Genomic DNA, 22,614 nt, shown 5'->3' on the forward strand with positions numbered 1-22,614 from the left:
TCGCAGTGCCTTCAGTCAGAGCTGCAGGGTGTAATGTCCCACATCAGCACACATCATGCTGCCATGTTTCCATCTCTGTTGGCGATTAGGCACAAAACACAAACGTTAAAACCAGAAAGCTGCTTTATGTGTTTCCTCCATTTTCTTTGAGATAATTCTCACTAAATCTGGCATAGATAGACTTAAATCCCTGCTGTAATCCCGGGTCATCCTGCAGGTCCGAGGTCCGACTGTAAAACCAGGTTCCTCAGCACCATTATAGTCCATTTAGCTTAGTTTCTGTCCATCTGGCTCTGTTTTTTCTTTGTCTCACCAGCTCTATGTTCAGCATTTTGTTTAGACACGTAACTTCCATTCATTTCCTTCGGGAGATGACTGTTTTCTTCTGTTGCCCTTGTGATCCTCATTAGCTTCTCAGTTTGCGTTTTCTCACTTTGTCTTTGGATGAAGAAAGAGAGAGAGGAGATAATGATCATCACAACAAGTCACGATTTTAACAAAATGTCACTGAGCCTCACACCACGATTTTCCTCACGTCTGCCTTGTGTGGTGTTTTTGTGTTTTGTTGAAAATGATCAGATGTGGAACATTCATAAAAACTCCTGGTGCTAGATTTTTACACAGCAGCGTCTCTAAACATCTCTCTCTCTATATATATATATATATGATTCACAGTTTCATAAACACAGCCTTTATCTCAAAGTCATTTTGAGCATATACTGTACTGTAATAAGGTTAACAGGCAACAGCAGTAAATTCCAGGCTGTGTGCTCCCACAGGTATACTGAGCACAACACACACACACACACTTGTGTTTGATTAATGCATAACTGGGGCCTCTCCATGCTGCACACAGCCTGCTGAAAGAGCTCTTTATTGCTTGATTCGAAGGCGTTTTCTCTCCCTTACGCACACGTATATAAACACACGCTTATAACTGTTAATTATAAAGTACTTTGTAAGATTAAAAACCTTCCTGTTAATTTCTGAGAGTTCACCCAATCCCAATTTGAAGCTGCTGTCCTTTAAAGCCGTCATAGTGTTGTCACGATACTGGAGTTTCTGATACAATATCTTGAAAAATCTTGATATTCGATACTGTGTTTCAATATCATGTGGAAAAATTGAACATTGGGGGAATAAAACTTCCAGTTTTTATTAAAAGATGAATATGACAAGGCTTGTTTACTGTGTGTTAAGAACAACAGCATCTAATGCCTTTTTCCATTAGCACTTGTGGCCGCGTCGACTCAAACAACACACATTTTTTCTTACAAATAGGTCCTTTAAATCTGATAATCTGCTGTAATCTCTATCGACTGTCAACCATTATGAGGCTTCAGAGAAACAAACCTGCAGTTAACGCTACAGGAAGAGTGCAAATGAATTACTGTCATTACCCACAATCCCTCTGTCATTTACATTTTAGGCTGAAGCATTCCAGCCGTCTCTCCCTCACCTCTCTGAAGACGTTGTGTTTAGTGTCGTCTTCTCTGTGGGAACTTCAGTTACTTTGAAATTAAGCACAAACAGACTCAGAGGAGGAAATGTTGTTTAAAATGTTAAGATAAACAATCCAACAGTATTATTCTCAGTCTACTGTATCTTAATATTTCAAATCATCTCTCAACTAAACGTTCTACTATTTGTTGAAATGCCAAAAAAAAAGCGTCTTCAATTCTTCAAATGTAACTTAAACTGCGTCATCACTGTCCGAGTCAGGGCACATTAACAACATCACGCATAAACACGAGACATAACAAGAAAATGACCGTGTGCCTCCAGGACCACATGCAGAATATTGTCACTCTGGAGTCGCATGTTACTCGTCCGCAGGCATGTTGTTCTGACCCGTTATGCCACCAACACGACCTCACCACATGACATCACATTTCCCACAATGCCCTCAACTAGACTGGTCCTGTTACATTCTGCAGTAAAGACCTTTAAAGCACTTTTTAACCAACATCTTCAAGTAACTTAGACACATTTCAACCTTTAACACCCATTATTTATTACATTTTTAATCACCTTTCAACGACTTTATGAACTGATTATGCACTCGTGACTGAAACATACACAATAAACACATCAGTTAAACTGTTATAAATATGATTAAAAAAAACTAATTTGTCATGTAATTAATTCACAAAAATAACATAATTGTCACTCCCCTCTGAAGAAACAAGCTGTTCTCAGAGATCACTGTATACATATGGTAATTGTGTAATAATAAGATCGCATATTGGACTCCTCACGTTTCACACTGGCCAGCAAACCTTAATGAAATCGTCTTAAAACTGCCAAGATCCTCAGATTTATCCTCATCAGTGTGTGAACGTGGGCTCTGATCAACAGATGTCAGACCAACAGGTCTCTCTCTCTCTCTCTCTCTCTCTCTCTCTCTCTCTCTCTCTCTCTCTCTCTCTCTCTCTCTCTCTCTACTCTTTTAATGTCTCTCGCCCCGAGCGCCTGAGGGAACAGCCTCTCTTGTCTCTTTTCTGTCGCCTTTATCATGAAGCAGCAGGAGGTCTGAAGGCAGCGTGCACGACTTCAATGAGAACCTGCTGAGGAGGAGAGAGGCTGAGAGCAAACCGACTCACACAACAACAAGAGAGCAGTGACTCAGTGTGTGTGTGTGTGTGTGTGTGTGTGTGTGTGTGTGTGTGTGTGTGTGTGTGCGAGTATAAAGAATGATGTCTTTGTAGGTAAGCGGTGGTATTTTAGCTGTGGTCGGTCTCCATGGTATGCACAGGCTTCTGGGAAAAAACGCAGGAGGATGTGTAAAGCAGCGCAACAGCAGATCGCTCGAGGACAGTTTTACACTTTATTCAGGAGGAGAAGTGAATTACTGAGATGCTGTGTGTCAATAAGAGGCTGATAACTAACGATGGTTTGTCACTGTCAATCAGCATGTGGGTCTAGATTAATTGTGCACTCTCGTTTTGTTAATGAGCAGAGAAAGATCTTCATTAACTGATTTTTTTCTGCCCAAACAAACTAAATAAACAAACTGACCTTTAAAGGACAACACAATTTCATACTGTCACTTCAAACTGTGTTCTGGGACCTTATTTCCTTCTGAGAACAGCTCGTTTATTCACTTATGGAGAAAATAAATATTTCTAAGTGTATTATTACCTCATTAATGTTGTAAATATCAAAATTCTGAGTTTGAATTTCGCCTCCAAAACTACATCGTGCTCCTTTAATGAATTATTTGTTCGGCTCCAACAAACGGTCCAAAACAAAACAACAAAAGATCTTCAGTTTACCTCATACAAGACTGAGAAAACTTACAATTTTTCCATCTTTACTTTTGGGCGCGGCTGTAGCTCAGGAGGTAGAGCGGGTCGTCCAGTAATCGGAAGGTTGCTGGCTCAAATCCCGGGCTCCCTCCAGCTGCATGTCGAAGTATCCTTGAGCAAGGTGCTGATGAGCAGCTGGCACCTTGCATGGCAGCCTCTGCCATCAGTGTACGAATGTGTGTGTGAATGGGTGAATGTGACAAGTGTTGTAAAGAGCCTTGAGCGGTCAGCAGACTGGAAAAGTGCTATTGAAATGCAAGTCCATTTATCATTCTGTTTACTTTATAAAATGATGTATAAAATGGCAGAAAACAGAAAGATGGGTGACTAAAAAAAATTCCAAGAGCTCAAGTTGAAGCCTTCAGATGTCTTGTTTTGTCTAACAGACACTTCAAACCTGCAGAAATTCCTTTAACAAAGATATACAACAGAAAAATGCAGCAAATCCTCACATTTGAGGGGCCTGAGTGAGATGATTGCGATAGAGAGCTGTTGGTGACGTGTGTTGAGTGAGACGATGTAGTTCACTGAGCGCTTTAACACAAAACTACATAATATTTGACTTTAATTACAACAAACTGACACTTTATTGACTTTGAAAATTATCTTTAAAATTGACAAACGTGTGATTCATGACACGATTCAAGCGGGATCGAAAATGTATTTGTCTCTTCATTCAGGGGGCGCGACTTCAGCTCTCTACAGGAGGACGACACATGATTCCCAGTTTCTGCTACAGTCATACTGTACGCCATTTTAGCAACAGCTTAACTTTTAAGACTGCACAAGTTATTCATCAAAAAATATCTGGCGTACAGTGTGGCTCATCAACATTGCCAGGAGTCACACTGACTCAAGTCAAACACACACATTCCTCCAAGCTGATATTACAGATGAGATAATGAAAGGTTGTCTGAGGAGCAGGTGGCAAGACCAGATATTACTGCCTTCCCACAGGCACTTTGATAGTGTGTGTGTGCGTGTGTGTGTGTGTGTGTCAGAAAGACACTCTTTATCCCAGGAAAAGACAGATATAGGGCGATCTGTGGGATTAAAATACCCATTGAGGTCATGTGGCTTTGCAACCCAAACCCAAACACACACTCACACATTCTTATATATCACCACCTGACTCTGGGAGGTCAAGGCCAAGGCTACAGCTGCCTGTGTCTCAGGGGTCAGAGGTCACCTGAGCTCAGGAAGTCATTCCCTTTCACCCTTCAGTCTCTTCACCTCTCTGAGTTTTTCTTCCTAAAAAGAGAAAGTGAATTTACCTGCATGAGGACGTCAGGGACTGTGACACAAATGGTGCATTTCACAAATTAATATGAATATACAGAATAAAATAAGATGATTTGTTATGATCAAAAATATCTCTTGTTTAATTTCATTGTAATTTTGAGGTACTTTACTCAAGTATTTACATTTTCTGCTACTGAATACTTCCTCTCCACTACATTTATCTGATAAATTTGATACTACGGTGTTTATAGGCTATTAATTGCAACATGTTTCCAATCAGATATTGTTGCGGGCGGGACATTGTGTGAGAGGATGCATCAGAGCCAAAGTAACACATTTTTAAATTAGTTTACTTAATCAGGAATCTGACACAAAAATCACAGATACTGATAATCACTGTTGTGTAATCACTTGTAATGACCCCTTTCTCATTACACTTCATCATTTTCTTTTATATAAAAGTGCTGATTCGGGGCACCGGTTAGCTCAGTTGGTAGATCATGCGTCCGATGTGCAGAGGTCTTGTCCTCGCTGCAGCAGCCGTGGGTTTGAGTCTGACCTGTGGCCCTTTGCTGCGTGTTTTCCCCCCTCTCCCTCATCCCGTTTCCTGTCACCTCTCTGAGCTGTCCTGGCAATAAATGCCAAAAAAATACTTCGACATTCGAACTCCTGTCCTGTTGTTTTCCTCTGCGAGCAGGTGGAGCTGCATTCCAAACTTTCAGCCTGAGCTCTTATTGTGAAAAACAGGGACAACACTATCATTCAGTCATAAAGAAAATAAAAGAGGTCTCATACACGTGCAGGTATTATGCATGTTCTTACATGTAGGCAGTTTTCTTCAGGCTGGAGCTTAATCGTTTTCTCTGGAAGTGGTTAAAGAAAAATCAACATTTGATCTGTAATCTATTTCCATCCACCCGCCCCGTGGCTGCTGCTTCTCTCCCTGTTCCACTCTTTTCCAATTAGGCTTGGGCAATAATCAAGATTTTACATAACAATATTTTCCCGCCCCAACTATCACGATACACACAGAATTAGTTGTGTGAATAGCATGTGTAAAGACAGGGCTGAGAGGATGATGTGCTGTTCACTTCTTTACTTCTCCCTCTGCAGCAACACATCCAACACTTTTAGATGACAAAGTTAAATGCTGCAGCTCGTCTGTCACTGGTTCCCTTCCCTCTAAACTTTAAAGGGCCAGCCAGGTGAGAAATAACACTGTGGTAAATTAAATTAAAATGCTGTCAGAGCAGATCCTCTCCAGTGAAGAATCATACTATTTGATGCGGCAAATCATGAGGTGTCTTGACATTCCCGCCCCTGTTATCCTCCCTGTGTGAAGAGTTTAAGAAGTACTTTCAGGATTACAGGATGTCATGTCATTTGATTTTTTCCTCTCCCTCTCAGGACGTGTACCACTCCCACCGGCCTAAAGAGAAACTTCGCCTGGACAGCAACAACAATGAGAACTCTGTCCCTAAAGACTTTGACACCATCGACAGCAACAGCAACCTGGGAGCTCGATCTCAACGCCAGCGGGTGCCAGTCGCAAACGCCAAACGCAAGCTGGATAAGGCCCAAGCACAGAGCATGCTGGGAAAATCTGCTAATGAGGTCCTCAAGTACCCTCCCGTCCAACCCAGACTGATGGGCCACAATCACAGCCGCACCCACATCCGTAAACCTCACCCCCAGGTGCCGACCGTCTCAGCACCTGTCCAGGGGTCCAATCAGGATCCACCGTTCTACCAGGACAGGAATGTGGCCACTCGGCTACCGCCCGGTTTGGAGCCGAGGAAGGAGCAGCCGCAGTGTGAGATCAGCGGGAAGGAAGCCATCTCTGCTCTGTCCAGAGCCAAGAGCCGCGAGTGTCGTCAGCAGATAGTGGAGGTCTACTGCAAACACAAAGAGAGAGCGCTGATGCCCGAGAAAGTGCCTCGCTACTGCCCCATAGAAGGTGAGCCCAACGCACTCTGAGACTAAACTATACAGAGAAATGAATGATAGGTTAGTGATGAATTCATGATAATGGATGGATTTGTTAGATGTCTTGTTTTGTTCGACCAAAGAGCGAAACTTAGAAATATTCGGTTTACTGTGATTTAAAGAGAAATGCAGCAGCTCCTCACATCAGAGAAACTAAAACCGTTCTCTGAGGTTTTTTGCCAAAATTGTTGCAACATTGAAATTGAAAATGTCAAAGATGTCAGTTATGTCAGACAAAGTCACACTGACAAAAAACTGACAGTTTTTAAGAATGTGCTGGAATGAATTTGGCGTTGCATATTTCCAAGTTAAAGTAACCTGTGGTTATGGGTGTAATCCGGGGTATGTGCACACATAATTATTGTACAGTGAGTTTAGAAGTATTAACCTATGATTTAAGGACTGATTCGTCCCGTCAAGTGAACATAGCCGGTGATTGAGCCAGTCAACAAATGAAAGGGTGACACTGAATGACAGAAAGCGAAGGAATCTGACAAATGGGCAGCTGCTTTGAAGTGGCAGGTTTGAGAAAGTCGAAAGTTCCACATTTACCCTCCGAGGAACGTTTTTAACCCGGCACGTGCCAGAGCCACGACGAGACATCCAGTTTGATGCCAGGTCTATTTTCAGGGAGATGAAGCATGAATGGACACTGCGAGGCTGCTCGCCACGAGGATGATACTCACCCAGTGTAATTACACCCTAATTAAACAAGCAGTTTGTAGTCTTATTTTTGGAACGGCTGACTAATGATTTACTTGTAGTTGTGCTCTCGGATCCTCCCTGGGCCGTTTGAGGTTTAATTTATATGATTATAGGTTGCTTTGATGATACACTAGTCATTATATCTACAGACTGAAGCCGGGCTGAGCAGCACCAATGGATGATCTGGTCTGAGTTTGACTGACGTGCGCTCAGTCTTCTGAAGAGAATAAGAGGGTGTTTCTGTGCTCATGCAGCCATAAGTGCACATCCCTCGTCGTGCACGACATCACTCCCCCCGCCTTCTTCCGTCTGCACAGCCGCGTTCGACCAAGCCACCTGATTACAGTCATTTCTCCTCAAACTCTGAGCCCAGCATGCCCCACAGCTGAGGAAGGTCACTAATTAGGCAAAGCAGGCCTCAACCCGCGCCATCTTTAGAGTGCGCGTGATGATGGAGAAGCATTAGGCTGTCGGAGGGTTTGTATATTCAAGAGGCAGATTCAGCTCAGCCAAACACAGATGCAGAAGATTTCCAGGAGAGATGGAAGTGAAGATTGGGGACCAGACTGGATTTGTCTTTTCAGACAAAATGAAGGACATTGTGTGCTGAGAGTTGTTTCATAGATCACAAACTGCAGTAGAGCCCGACCGATATATCCGCTGGCTGATGTATATGAATGGTCATGTGATTTGTGTTTTGAGGTGTGATGTATGGATGCAGGTTATTTCTGAAACGGTGCTAAAACGCTCAGTTTCCAAAAATACCCATGTACATGTGGGTTACAGTTGGGAGGGAAGGCTAATAGGTGCCAGGTCAACAATCAAAATGGTGGGAAAAACACAAAGACAAGCGGAGAGGTGAGTATTTCAAAATAAAACAGGAAACAGACCATGACCAAAATACTAAATTTTCAGTCATATAAAATGAAGAAAAGCAGCAAGTCCTCACACTTGAGATGCTGAAACAAGAGAATGTTGTTGAAAATGATTCGATTTTTAAATGGTTGCCGCTTAATTTTCTGTTTATCCACTAATCGTTTCATCCCTTGTGCAGAAACAAATGAGTGCTATGACTAAATTCAAGCAGGACGTGAAAGCAAAAGCACCTTCTGTGTGTTTCATGAGTCCCTCTCTGCTCTGTCCAGGTAAGGCTAATGTGAACGTACAGTGGGAAGAGGACCCCTCCGAGGTCGCCCAGCTCGTGCCTGTACGGATCGCCTTTGTCTTGGTCGTCCACGGCCGAGCCTCGCGTCAGTTCCATCGTCTCTTCAAGGCGATTTACCACACCTCGCACTACTACTACATCCACGTAGACCAGGTGAGACCACTGACTGTCACTCTGTGTCAGGTATTATCTGGATTCATTGTTTAGGTGTTTCATTGTTTTTCTTGATTTAATTGCTGGTCTATAAAATATCAGAAAATTATAGAAAATGTCGACCAGTGTTTCTCAAAGACCAAGAAGACGTCCTCAAATGTCTTGTTTTGTCCACAAACCAAAGATATTCAGTTCACTGTCATAGAGGAGGAAAGAAAGCAGGAAATATTCACATTTAACAAGCTGGAATCAGAAAAAGTACACAAACAGAGTAATCGATCATCAAAGTTGGTGACTAATCTGATAGTTGACGACTGATTGATTAAGATAAGATTTATTGAACCCTCACCGGAGAAATTCACTAACCAATTAACAGATCAATAGTTGCAGCTCTAATTCAGACGTTTTTTAAGTGAGATTGCAAATTAGGACGTCCTCTCCCAGTGCCAGAGAAAAATAGTGACAGAAAATGAGTCAGAAAAATGGAAACAAAGCGACACAGCTGTGCAGGTAACTTAACTCTAAAATGAGAAATGTCTTCAGCTTTGGCTGAGAGCTCCCGGGTCGACTGAAAATGACCTTCCTTCTTGTTGTCTTCCCCCCTCAGAGGTCCAACTACCTCCACAGAGAGGTCCTGTCTCTGGCTGGCCGGTATCCAAACATCCGAGTGACTCCCTGGCGGATGTCAACCATCTGGGGCGGGGCCAGCCTGCTGACTATGTACCTGCGCAGCATGGAGGACCTTCTCAAAATGGCCGACTGGTCCTGGGACTTCTTCATCAACCTCAGCGCTGCAGACTACCCCATCAGGTGAGAGACTGGGTCGGTCGCAGGAAGCAGAGGGGTCCCCTCTTAGTCGTTAATTTTCACGTTGCTTAAAGCTGGCGGTTTTGCAGTGTTCTCGAAATAAACATTTTATTATGTCAGGACAATCTGAGGATGAGTTTTCACTCTATTTCAAGCTAACGAGGCCCAAAGATTAGATAGAAATGATCTCACTGAAACAGACTCTGGTTTGCTTGTAAATCCCTCCTTTGTCCACTGTTTTGTCTCCCTGTAGAGAACAGTAGGAGATTTAACCATCATGTCAAGCTGCTGCCAAACACAGAGCACATTGATCTGTTAAAGCACTGTGTCAGCTAACGACCACTAACCAGTGGCCTCGCAGACCTGCAGGCCGTTCGGTTTGTTTAAGGTCTTATGGATCAGGTTACATGGCCAGTAGACCTGAATAACATCGACTCTGAATGGATCGGGGGTCTGAAGCTTTGAAGCCCGTTAACGGCTGTCCTGCTGCTCAGGGATTTGAGGGGATCTGTGTTGTTAAAGAAAGAGCTTGGCTGTGATCGCTGGGGATATTGTGTGGTGATTTAGCTGCAGCAGTGAAGAAAGGAGGTAGCATGAAGAGATTTATGGACAATATAGTCACTCATGTTTGGCTCAACCGGTGCAGAGCTGGTCGAGATGGTTGTGTCTTTTCCTGAAAGCCTGAGTGTTGGTGAACTCTGCTGGGTTCTGGAAACGGAGGATCACATATGAGCTTTGTTTCTAGAGTTCAGCAGCTTTATATGTGTATTTTCGCCAAGAATGAGCCCCAGTATGCAGAGCCTGTATTTGGTCCATTTAAAACATTGCCTCCTTCCTCAGCCTCTTGTATTACTTCAGACATATCTTAATTTTTCATGAGATTCATGAAATAAATACCTTTAACAATATATGATATTTTCTCCATTAAGAGGCAGAAAGACATCTCCAGTACTTCTGGATTTCTACCAGTGTTGAGCCCAGGTGTGTTGGTTAACTTGGTTGACACTTGGTTGGATTATTTTCTCAATCATTCTGTAAGATTTCAGAAGAAAGTGTAAAAGGCCCAGAATGCAAGTTGACCAACAATGCAAAACTTAATGATATTCAGTTTACTGTGATAACAAGAGAAAAGCAAAACAAATCCTCAGTTTAACCAAATGATCTAAACAAAATCACTCAACCAAACTCTCGGTTGTAAATGTCCATGTTTTACAGCTTCATCATGGTTCACCTTTGACCTTTTATACTTTAGTTATGTACGGCACGACATTTTAGGTGAGCTTCAGGTTTGCTTCCAGTTAAGTAGTAAGTAAGTAATTGGGTTGAACTGGGATTTGTTTACAGAAGTCACAATGAAGATGAATGCTAAAATGTTACGACAGTTTAATCTTGATTCCATCATTAACCCCAAAACACCTGAAAGCCAGAACTGATCAATTTCCCCAACGTAAACAAAACACAAATCTTACAAGTGCTAACATTAAGAGGCTGACACAATGTGTAGACATCAATACATGAGCACACACACACACACACACACACACACACACACACACACACACACACATCCAGTCTCTTCTGTCCTCCATTGAAGTGACTGTCTGAACACCCTTCCAGCTAAAATCCATAGCACAGCCACAACATTAGCACAGCCATCAATAGCTGCTGTGACGTCATCGAAGCACATGGAGTGTGAGTCAATGGAAGTGTGTGTGTGTGTGTGTGTGTGTGTGTGTGTGTGTGTGTGTGTGTGTGTGTGGCAGCGAGTGATTGTGTCTCTCTGAACTGTTAAAGGACGGTCACATAAACTTCCGGGTTCACACTCCCTCTCATTCTAAGGTAGCAAAAACACAACAATTCTCAGTTCCAGGTGATTAAACACTAATGAAAATATAATCATGCATGTTATTTTCCATTCCTGCCAATAAATCCTCCTAAATCCTTCACACTGCACCTTTAAGAGATCCACTCTCAACCTCATGTTGTGTTCATGTTTCCTTTTTACGTTGTGTTTTTAAACTCCTCTGGAAAATATCTGAACCTGTCGTCATCTGTGTTCGTCCAAAAGAGGAAGAAAAACACATGAAACAGACGCACGCCATTCACATTCCACGCAGTTGTTTTTGTTTTGTTTGTCGATTGGTGTTAGAGGGATTTCATTCCTTTCATGGATCCATGTCGAAGCAGGATGCAATCTAACATTTGAATGATGCGTCTAGCTCTTTTAAACAATGCAAGACATTTTTCCATTTAGGGTAATTAAAGTGAGTCCATGTAGCTGTTTGGGACAGCTGCACCGGTTTATTTGTCTTCCTCCTCCAGCTGAGAGAGAGCAGCTCAGCTCCAGTGTGTGGCCTGAAGCAGCGGCGCGCTCACGCAGCCACGCCCTGCACATAGTGTGAGCTGCGAGCACACGGCTCGAGCCCGGTGTCGTCCTAATGAGTAGACAGGACAGACGGCAGACGGATCGCTTTGATTACATTTGATTACAGTTGTTAAGACGAGCCGCAGACGTGCATGTGTGTGTTTGTGGGCATGTTTGTGTTCAGTAACTCACACATGTTTAAGTCTGACAGAGGCTGCTGTGCTTTCTGCAGCTGGTCGTATATCACACAAGATGTTTTCATCCAGGATTTCTTTTTGCAAGTTGGGATCTTTCAAAGTGTCATAGGTGCATTTAGACTTTGGATATTTACACTTTTTGTTGCAGAAAGTTAGATAAGAACATATGAAGACTTAAACAGCTGGCCTGGCTCCATCTAAAGGCAAACATCCTCCTACCAGCACCTCTTATTAACATCTTTTATCTCATTTGTTTAATCTTTGCAATAACCAAAGTGTGCTGGGCGTCCTGTCATCACAGATGATCAGGGACAGAGATATGAGTCTATTTTTACCACTCAGTCAGTTAAAACAACAGTATGACTGCCTATAGATCAGTACAGTGACACATGAGTCTAATCAGAGTTTACAGTGTGATGTGAGGTGAGTTTCTGTGATGTCAGATCTGCAGCTGATTGATGAGCTGATGATTGACAGCTGCTGTCACTCCCTTCAGGACCAATGAACAGCTGGTGGCTTTCCTGTCCAAGTACCGCAACATGAACTTCATCAAATCTCACGGCAGAGACAACGCACGGTAAGAAAGAGTCTCTTTATGTTCCTTTCATGTGATCATTTTTCCACTCCCATAAGTTTGATTTTAGTAGTAGTTTGCTGTTATTGCAGTGTTGAAGTCTACAGGATTAGACCGCTTCAGTAACTGATCCGTGGCTGGACGGTCCACCTGTCTCTCTCTCTACACTATGACAGTAAATTTGTCTCCAGATGGACACATTAAACTGATTCGTGTGCCGTGTGTCCTCTCAGTTTCATCCGTAAGCAGGGTCTGGATCGTCTCTTCTACGAGTGTGACACCCACATGTGGCGTCTCGGGGACCGCAAGATCCCAGAGGGCATTGCGGTGGACGGAGGCTCTGATTGGTTCCTGGTCAACAGGCCCTTTGTTGACTATGTGGTCAACTCCAAAGACGAGCTGGTCACCAGCATGAAGCGCTTCTACGCCTACACACTGCTGCCTGCTGAGGTAACACACACACACACACACACACACACACACACACACACACACTCAAGTAGCCCTTTAGACTGTGCAGCATATTTCAGTAGAGAGTAATCTGTCAGTGTCGTCTGTCTCTGGACCGGCAATTATCTAGACTTTTGTAAGTCGACCAAACATGAGTTTCTCTGTTCACTTTCAAAAATCCATATTTGGCATCCCTAACATGAAACTGATTTCTCAACTCAAGTGATTGTATAGTAGAAATTTAATTTAGAGATTTAGTTTATTTTGATTCACCCTTGTTGGCCAGATCACAGACCTGATTACATCTGTCTTTGTTTTCCCAGGCTACATGTGAGTTAGGTTCAGATCTACCTCAGCTCAGAGGATGGTGGTGGTGCACATGAAGCCAAATAACTTGAGCAGTCTAGTTACAATAATCTACTGTTAGCATCTGGGTCATTTCATGCCACCTCACCAGGAAATCAGAGCTTTTTCCAGTTCATATCATGGATTTGAGTCTAAACTATTTTAACTACATTATATTTTACTTTATTTACGACAAACTGAGAATGTATTGACTTGGAATAATATCCTGTAAGTAGACAAACATCATATGAGTGATTCATGACACATTCCAGCGGGATCAATAAATTATTTGTCTCTCTTCATTCACTATCATAAAGTTTTGTATGAAATAAGGTCCCATGAGGGAAACCGGAACCTGCGCAAATCCCTGGTGGATAGGGGGTCCGAACCCGAGATGTGTCCCCCTCAATAACCTATATCAGTGAAAACATACAATTTGAAATGTTGTATCAACATGCACTAAAAACACTTGTGCTAATTAAAGACACAGAACAAAGTGTTTTTAAGTTTTTAAACTTTAAACATCGAGAGGCACCCCCTCCATGTGTCTCACAGTGGTTTGGTCCACTGCCAATCAACCTGTAGCCCACACAGTTAGCTCTCAGTAGAAAGCTTGTGGAGCAGTTTCTGGGTGTCTGTGGTGCTGACTGACCGTCGTAAGTAGCTACTATAACTTAAAACAAAAGATGTTTTTCTGTCTTGTCACAAAGTTTTAGGTTTAAGCACAGATATCACTTGGTTTGGGTTAGAAAAACAGTTTCCGGTTTAAAATGGCTACCTGTTTTGGTCGCTACAAACACTTCCGTTAACTGAGGTCTCCTCAAAAACAGCCATGTTTGTCGCCACCAACACGGCTGCAAATGGACCGACCCATCAGCACTATCCACCCGACTATCCAGTGGGGTCAAGTTTACAAATGTTGAAAAGTATCTTAATGAATATGAATTGTGTGTTTTGTGGTGATGTAAAGACATGTAGAAAATGTAACTGCTAAAAATGACATTTTTATTTACTTCTGCCTTTGAATAAAACACATTTACAAATTCAAAACCTGATGTTGAGATCAGAAGATTAATGTGAATAAACTTCTGTCTTGCAGTCATTTTTCCACACTGTGCTGGAGAACAGCGCCCACTGTGAGACCATGGTGGACAACAACCTGAGGCTCACCAACTGGAACCGCAAACTGGGATGTAAATGCCAGTACAAGCACATCGTGGACTGGTGCGGCTGCTCGCCCAACGACTTCAAGCCCTCCGATCTGCCACGCTTCCAGGTGAGAGACGCTTTCCTCTGTCAAACGTCATGTTTGTCATATACTTCCTCTTGAACTACATCACTTGGTTTACCAGCTTCAACATTGCATCAAGTTGTGGGAAATTCTCCCAGCTGCCCTACTGACCCAGATAAACAGCTGTGTTTTTAGTATGGTCTTTTCTCGGACAGTTATGTTCACCCAAAAATGTACATCCAGTCATTATCTGCTGATGGAAAGTCAGAGGAAGTGTCATAGTCCACAAAACATTTCTGGAGCTTCACGGCAGCACAGTGTTGCAGCATTCTCCGAAACAGCTGAAGTAGCTGATGACTTGTTTTAAAATGTAAAAAACAACTGAAAAAGACATGAAATGGCTCCATACAAAAGGTCCAAGATACTTGGTAAAATGAGAAGGGAAGGGGTTGGAGTTGCTCTATTGCAAGAGACGCACCTGTCAGAGAAAGAACATGGAAAACTAAAAAGAAATGGGTTTAATCAAGTATTTTTTTCATCTTATAACACAGGTCATAGAAGAGGAGTGGCCATTATGGTATCAGGAAAAATTACTTTTGAAAAACTTTCAGAAATTTCAGATAAACAAGGAAGATATGTACTGATTAAGGGGAGACTAGAGGGGGAATTGGTCACCATTCTTAATGTGTATGCCCCCCCAGGCTCAGACTGGGTATTTTACAGGCAACTGTTTGATAAAGTGGTATCAGAGGGGGAGGGTATTATGATTTTGGGAGGGGACCTAAATATCAGACTAAACCCAAACCTTGACTGCTCAGCCAGTGGTACACAGAAACCAGGGATTAATAAGAAGATTGTAAATTTAATGACAGAATTGGGTGTAATTGACGTTTGGAGAGAACTAAATCCTAAGGGGAAAGACTATACATTTTTCTCAGCACCACATCAAATATACTCCAGGATAGATTATTTTTTCATGTTCAGCAGGGACAGGTATAGGATTGAAAAGTGTGAAATTGGAATGAGAGACATATCAGATCATAGTCCAGTATATATGACTCTGGCTATGTCAAAAGAAACAAAATCAACACTTTGGAGACTAAATATAAATGTATTAAAAGGACAAATGAAGGAAGAGTATACCAAAGAAATTCAGATGTATGTAAGGGATAATGATAATGGTGAGGTGTCTCCCTCAGTGCTGTGGGACGCGTGTAAAGCTGTGATTAGAGGAAAACTAATTGCTAAGTCAACGTATTTGAAAAGGCAAAAACAGGAAAAACTCATTAAATTAGAATCAGAGCTTAAAAAACTGGAAAAAGAACATAAAAAAAATGTGGACGAGAGAATAAACCAAGATATCAAAAGGATTAAAACAGAGATAAATGACATCTTAGCACAAGAGATTCAAAAAAAACTTATGTACATGAAGCAGAGATACTACGAAGCAGGAAGTAAATCTACAAAATTGCTGGCCTACAGATTAAAAAAGCAAATGGCAAATAATAACATCTACAAAATTAGGGACTCGGCTACAAATTTATTAAAATATAAGACAGAAGAGATACAGAAATGTTTTGAATCATATTATAAAAATCTATATTCCCAACCAAAAATAAATAATAAACATCAGATAGCCACATGGCTGGATTCCTTAAATTTACATAAGGTGACAGAGGCCCAGAACTCAGCTTTGACAAAGGAAATCACAGCAGAAGAAATAAACTCAGCTATTTCAAAGCTGAAAACAAACAAGGCCCCGGGCACAGATGGAAACACCTCGGAGTTTTATAAAGTGCTTAGAGAACCATTGATCCCCTTGTTAAAGAATGCATTTAATTGGGTGCTAAAAGAGGGAGAAATCCCAGTTTCTTGGAGGGAAGCTTACATTTCGGTTATCCCGAAGGAAGGGAAGGACAAAATGGAGTGCTCTAACTATAGACCAGTTAGTGTCCTTAACCAGGACTATAGATTATTCACCGCTATTTTAGCTAGACGCTTAGAAATAATTTTACCAGTTATAATTCATCAGGATCAGACAGGCTTTGTAAAGCAGAGACAAACACAAGACAATATCCGACGTACATTACATATCATACAAAACATTATTAAAAAACGAATAGAAGCAATAATATTAGGATTGGACGCAGAAAAAGCATTCGACTCTGTCAGGTGGGATTTCTTATATATGGTGCTGGAGCGATATGGTTTTCATGAAACGTTTGTCAAGACTATACAATCTCTGTATAATAAACCTACAGCCAGGATTAAAATTAACGGGAATCTTTCAAACTCTTTCGTATTAGAGCGTGGGTGTCGCCAAGGCTGTTCAATTAGCCCACTCCTATTTGCTCTCTATTTGGAACCCCTGAGTCAATGGATAAAACAAAATGAAAATATAAAAGGTATCAGCATTAAGGGAGATGAACAGAAATTGGCTTTATTCGCGGATGATGTATTAATATACTTAACACATCCCACTAGGTCTCTTCCAGCACTCATGTCAACACTTGAGGAATTTGGTCTATTTTCGGGATATAAATTGAACGTGAGGAAAACCCAGATTCTTACATTTAATTATGTCCCAGATAGGAAAATTAGAGAGAGTTTCAGGTTTAATTGGGACTCAAAATTCATGAAGTACTTGGGAGTGAACTTGCCGCAAGATTTGTCTCAATTGAAATCACTAAATTATGATGCATTAATATCAAGAATCAAATCTGATATGGAAAGGTGGAATTTAATCCCCTTCACAAGTTTGGTCTCAAGAGTGGAAACAATTAAAATGAATGTACTTCCAAGGTTACTATATGTATTCCAAACCCTACCAGTAGAAGTAACAGACAAAGATTTTACAGAATGGGACAAATTCATTTCAAGGTACATTTGGCGGGGGACAAGACCCCGAATAAGATTTAAAACTCTTCAACTGCCTAGAGATAAAGGGGGACTAGCCCAACCATGTCTTAAGAGCTACTATCAAGCGGCACAGTTAAAAACGTTGTGGAATTTATGCAATCCTGCCTATAGTTCAAGATGGAAGGACATTGAGTGTCTCACATCAAATGCACATGTTCCAATACAAGCAATAATAAACGATAAAAAATTGAGGGAACATCTTCAAGAGGAGTTAAATCCTTGGCTGGGGTTATCCTTAAATATATGGTTTGAGATCATATCGAAGAACAATCTGATTGAGCAGAGCAAGGTACTGCGATGGATCGCATTTGATTCAGACTTCAAACCAAACACAATAGATAGTAGTTTCAGTAGATGGGGAGTGGGACCAAAAATATTTTGGGAGCTTTTTAAAAAGAAGACCATCAAAAGCTTTCAGGATCTTAAAAATCAATACGGATTAGACAACCAAGATTTATACAGATATTTACAGATGCGGCATTATATGGAACAAAATATAAAAAAGTTTGATTTGGATGAGCTAGAGTCTGGAATTATTAAATTATTCATCTCGGCTTATGAGTCAGACCAGGGCAAGAAATTAATCACAAAATTATATAAAGAAATTGAAAGATTAAAGGGCAATAATACAACATATATAAAAGAAAAGTGGGGAAAAGAGGCAGGGAGGTTGTTATCAGAGGAGGAGTGGGTGATTGTAAATGAAGGACAGTGGAAAACAACATGCTCCCTCTCATGGAGAGAGTATGGCTGGAAGAACATTGTAAGATACTTTATTACACCAGCACAACAGAAATCTCGAGATACACGATGTTGGAGACTTTGTGGGGAGAATAAAGCCAATCATTTTCATGTCTTTTGGGGATGCCCCTGTATTCTACCTTATTGGCAGGAGTTACAGAAGAGTATGGAAAAAATTCTGAAAGTGCAAGTTCCACTTACATTTGAAGTATTATATTTGGGAAAAGAGAACCAGGAGATGACAAGGTCAGGTGAAAAGTACATATTTCGAATAATGCTGGTGGCAGCCAAAAAAGCCATCACCAGAAAATGGCTTAAAACTGATGCACCAAAAATGGAGGATTGGGTAGAGGTAATGCTTGATATTTATAGAATGGAGAAGCTGACTTTTTCAACTAGACTAAAAACAGAGACTTTTAAAAATTACTGGGAAAACTGGGTTAATTTTGTGTCTCCATTGAGAGCAGACTTTGTGCAGTAAGGACACTGTGTATGGTAGATTTCTGATCCCCTCAGTTCAGGCTACAAACTTGTTCATTGGTTCATAGGTTTATTATGTTCACCCTCCAACAGGAGAAAAGGGACAATGTAAGTGAGGTGTGAAAATACCACAGTAACTTTCTTTGAGAATGTATGTCTATCCATGTGTCTGCTACCTGGTGGAGAAGTATAGGAATGTTTTATACTGTTGGAAAATTGTGTATGAAAAATGTTGTATATTGATATATTGAATCAATAAAAAACGTAAATTATAAAAAAAAAGAAATGGCTCCATACAGCTCATCCAGTGTAACCCAAGTCTCCAGAAGCCCCAAATCCCAAATGATTTCAAAAGATGGTATTAACACCCTTGATGTGCGGTCAAGCTCGTGCACCCGCTTCAAATGGGACTGCGCGCTAGCACTTTTAGCTTAGCAGCTACAGTAAAGCTTTCAGCTTAAAAAGGGTGAATTGTTCCTTTTAATGTTCCTGGTTGCCGTGGTGAAGTCTGTCTTCTTGCAGCTAGCTCCTGGTTTCATCATCATATCATGTGTATAATTATTTCTTAGAAAGACGAAGATAACCTGCGCTGTATTTTTGACTTTTTCGCAAAGACTGATGTGACTTGTTCTCATTTTAACTTCTCAGTAGTCAGAAGCTTTCTGCAGGTGATCATCTTTGTATATGTAATGGTGCAGAATAGTAGAGCGCAGCTTTAGCCTGAAGATGCCAGTCGTCATGTTAGTAATTCAGCCGCTCCACTCTGTCCACCCTTCCCGCTCAGAGCCTCGGTGGCCGGCGACCAGAATAGCTCCGTATTCACAAATTAGCAGTGCTGCTTTAACTTAGAACGGGCGGCGCTTGGCTCCCTGTAACGACAGACCTAAGGACAGCGTCTGTGGTCGAGCTACTGATGGTTTCTATAAGAAGAGCTGATCCTGGAAACAGCTGTACAGTCGAGGCAGTTGGTATTTTTAGCGCTTTGTAGCTGGTTGCCGCTGAGCTTTTTAAGGTTGTCATTATCATAATGCCAGGGTTTGCCAGTGAGAAAGAGGCTCCTGGATGTAAGGGTCAGGAACACACATGTACAGTACACACTTTCTTTCTGTTAGTAAACTGGTTGAAACTCGTTGGGATCTTTTTACAAATTGGAGACCTGGTTATAAGATTTATGGGTTTTTTCTCCCCACAATGATTGTTGATATTTTCCAAATGAAATTAACAGCTTGGGTATCAAAGCCTAGATTAATAATCAGTCGCTCCGCTCTGAGTCATGTCAAAATTTAATGCAGGAAAAGGGAAAAACCAACCTGAGCAGTCACTCGATGCTCTTGTACATTGCTTGAAGAAAGGGTCCCACATTTTTCAGCGAGTCCTTGATTATGCACCTAAATCTACCAGTTTGCCAGAATTAAGTACTTGTCTTATCTATAGCGAGTGCAAGCCGGGGAGCTGGAGATTTCCACATGAACAATATCAAGCGACAGAGGCTGTACAATCTGCCTCCAGGGAGGAGAGGTTTACACTAACTAATGCAATCATAGGCTTCAATTTTCTAATATTTCTTTGACCAAACATAAAATCTCATCATCGAAACAATTGAAGGATTGATCAATAATGAAAATGGGTATTAGTTAAATACCAAGTTATAAAGCAGCATGTACTAAATAAAGTTGAAACCGCTCCAACAAGAAAGCAGCAGCTTTAATCATATATAGCCGACCTCCTTTAGAAAGAGCAGAGAGACATAAAGAACGTACAGTAAAGGCTCTTTTATATAATTTCCCTGTGATCTGATGATGAAGGAAACAAAAATGGCTCCTGACCCTGTAACTAGTGGTTTCTGCTGTTGTCTTTCGTCGTGTACAGACCGGGAATAACCCCGCAGATAAAACTGTCCTGCTGAGTAAAGAGCTCCGCTGCAGCCTGGGCAGTCCTCGTGGTTTTCATTATGTTGGAGGTTTCCCGGCTCACTGGTGCTGCCAATGCCCACCAAGAGCTGGTTTGGTGAGGTCCCACCCTCCTGGTGACATCACGCCTTTCCTTTCCCTCAGACTGTGTGTGTGTGTGTTTGCAATTTGACTAATCCTTACTATGGTTTTCCAGACGATGTAGGACAGAAGGTTCTCGGATATGCTTTTTCATTATGTAAAGTGTCTGAGTTTTTTTTATGTAGAGACAGTACAGTTATTACTCTAATATGTTTTTATCACTTTATAATGATAGTTACCACAGACCAATCACGAGGGACTGACAGAAAATTTGCAGAGCCGGCGCCGTTTTCTTTGCGGTCACACCGATCGTCTCACCGTCGGCTAGAGAGAAGTCACATTCACCGAGTTCATCTCAGCTGCCTGTCGGGGCCGACGATCCAGTCCATTCAGATATATCAGTACATTAAAACACCAAAGTTACAAACAAACTAACCACCTGCGGCATACAGACAATTCCAGAAACAAGTTCCAGAAAATATATTGACATGCAAATGAATAAATGAATAAAACTGAAACAATACATTTGTTAAGAAAGCAAAAATATGCAACAAACTTGATTCAAATCGTTTTATTCACTTTCTAATTAAAATTCCAAAGATTCTTTGGTTCCAGCTTTTGGCTAATTGGTTTAAGACTTTACATGACTTTTTTATAATTCTAGAAATATTTGCCTATATTAATGACATTAGATATTTGTTGACATTATACGTAATGTTTAGGGGTTGTAATGATACACAACCTCTGCTTCTTCTGTTGACAACATCATTGGCCTCAGTCTGAGTTGCACAGTTGGAAGTCGTACTATGAAACAAACTGGTAGATCTGGCTGGACTAAAATCAAGATTTTAAAGTGTCATAACTGGATTCTGGAGATTTATTTCGTCGTATTTGCATAAAATGTGACTCTGTGGTTTCACATCTGGACAAACAGAAATGAGTTCCACTACAGTCTGAATCAATGCTACCAGTGTTCCCACTCATGTTTATGTGTTGCAGGAGTTTATTTCAAGATCAAGTCTTCTTGCTTGTATTTTGAACCAGTTAATCTTATTTTCTATTGTTTTTGTTGGTTTTATAACTTTTCCTTCGTGGGTTACTCTCTTATTGATTAGTTATTTTGTTGTCTCGTCTCTTAACTTGCTTTTTATTGAAGGTCAAAGTTAGTCTCACTGTAATGAACCCTCCTCGTCTCCCTCTGTCTTTTCTGACCACAGCAAGCGTCCAGGCCCACCTTCTTTGCCAGGAAGTTTGAGGCCAGTGTCAGTCAGGAGATCATCAACCAGCTGGACTCCTACCTGTTTGGGACGTACGCCTCAGGCACCCCGGGCCTCCAGGCCTACTGGGAAAACATTTACGAGCAGGAGACAGACGGCCCCGCCAGCCTATCGGACTCCGCGCTCACCCACTACCACGCCTTCACTCGTATGGGCCTGTCCCGCGCTGCGAGCTCGCTGCAGGGACACCCCAATGACAACAGCTGCAGGTATGAACATCAGTACCAGATGTGGATTTATAAAGGATTGCTTGGGTGTATTCCAGGGGTTCTCGATAGGTTTCTGTAGGACCAAAAGGGCCCACTAACCCTTAAAATTATGTAGTGGGAGGGCCTTTGGGGATCATTTAGTCCTGGGCATGTGCAAGATTATCAGTTACCCTGGTTCCAGCAGTTTGTGTACGGCGTCCAGAGGTGTGGAAGTTGTTTCCCAGTTAAGGCTGATTTATGCTCAACGTTGGATATGAATACAGACGGAGCCTCCTGTCTGAACTCTGTGTTCATTACCTCCGGTAGTCGCGGGGGGCAGTGTAGCCGATGGTTTCATCGAGACTTGACCACAGGACAAGAGGAAGAAGTTTTAAAAGGGCAGAACTTTTATTGAGGAGAGGTTATGCGAGCTGGTGAGAAGTTTTAAACATCTGTATGTTACTTAACCTGGGCACAGAGACCAACAGTT

At 41.7% G+C, this 22,614-nt stretch overlaps 1 protein-coding gene across 1 annotated transcript in view; it reads left to right on the plus strand.

Moving 5' to 3' along the window:
* The window catches only part of LOC311267888 (xylosyltransferase 1-like), a 32,985-nt gene that overhangs the window by 4,612 nt on the left and 5,759 nt on the right, over window positions 1-22,614 (plus strand). The window contains exons 2-8 of the mRNA XM_084371146.1: window positions 5,958-6,507; window positions 8,387-8,559; window positions 9,167-9,369; window positions 12,425-12,505; window positions 12,736-12,952; window positions 14,397-14,573; window positions 21,877-22,145. Of these exons, the coding sequence (XP_084227272.1) occupies window positions 5,958-6,507; window positions 8,387-8,559; window positions 9,167-9,369; window positions 12,425-12,505; window positions 12,736-12,952; window positions 14,397-14,573; window positions 21,877-22,145 (1,670 nt within the window). The remainder of the gene's footprint in view (window positions 1-5,957; window positions 6,508-8,386; window positions 8,560-9,166; window positions 9,370-12,424; window positions 12,506-12,735; window positions 12,953-14,396; window positions 14,574-21,876; window positions 22,146-22,614) is intronic.

This window comes from Pagrus pagrus (assembly GCF_965226575.1).
Source record: "Pagrus pagrus genome assembly, chromosome: 13".
NCBI lineage: Eukaryota > Metazoa > Chordata > Actinopteri > Spariformes > Sparidae > Pagrus > Pagrus pagrus.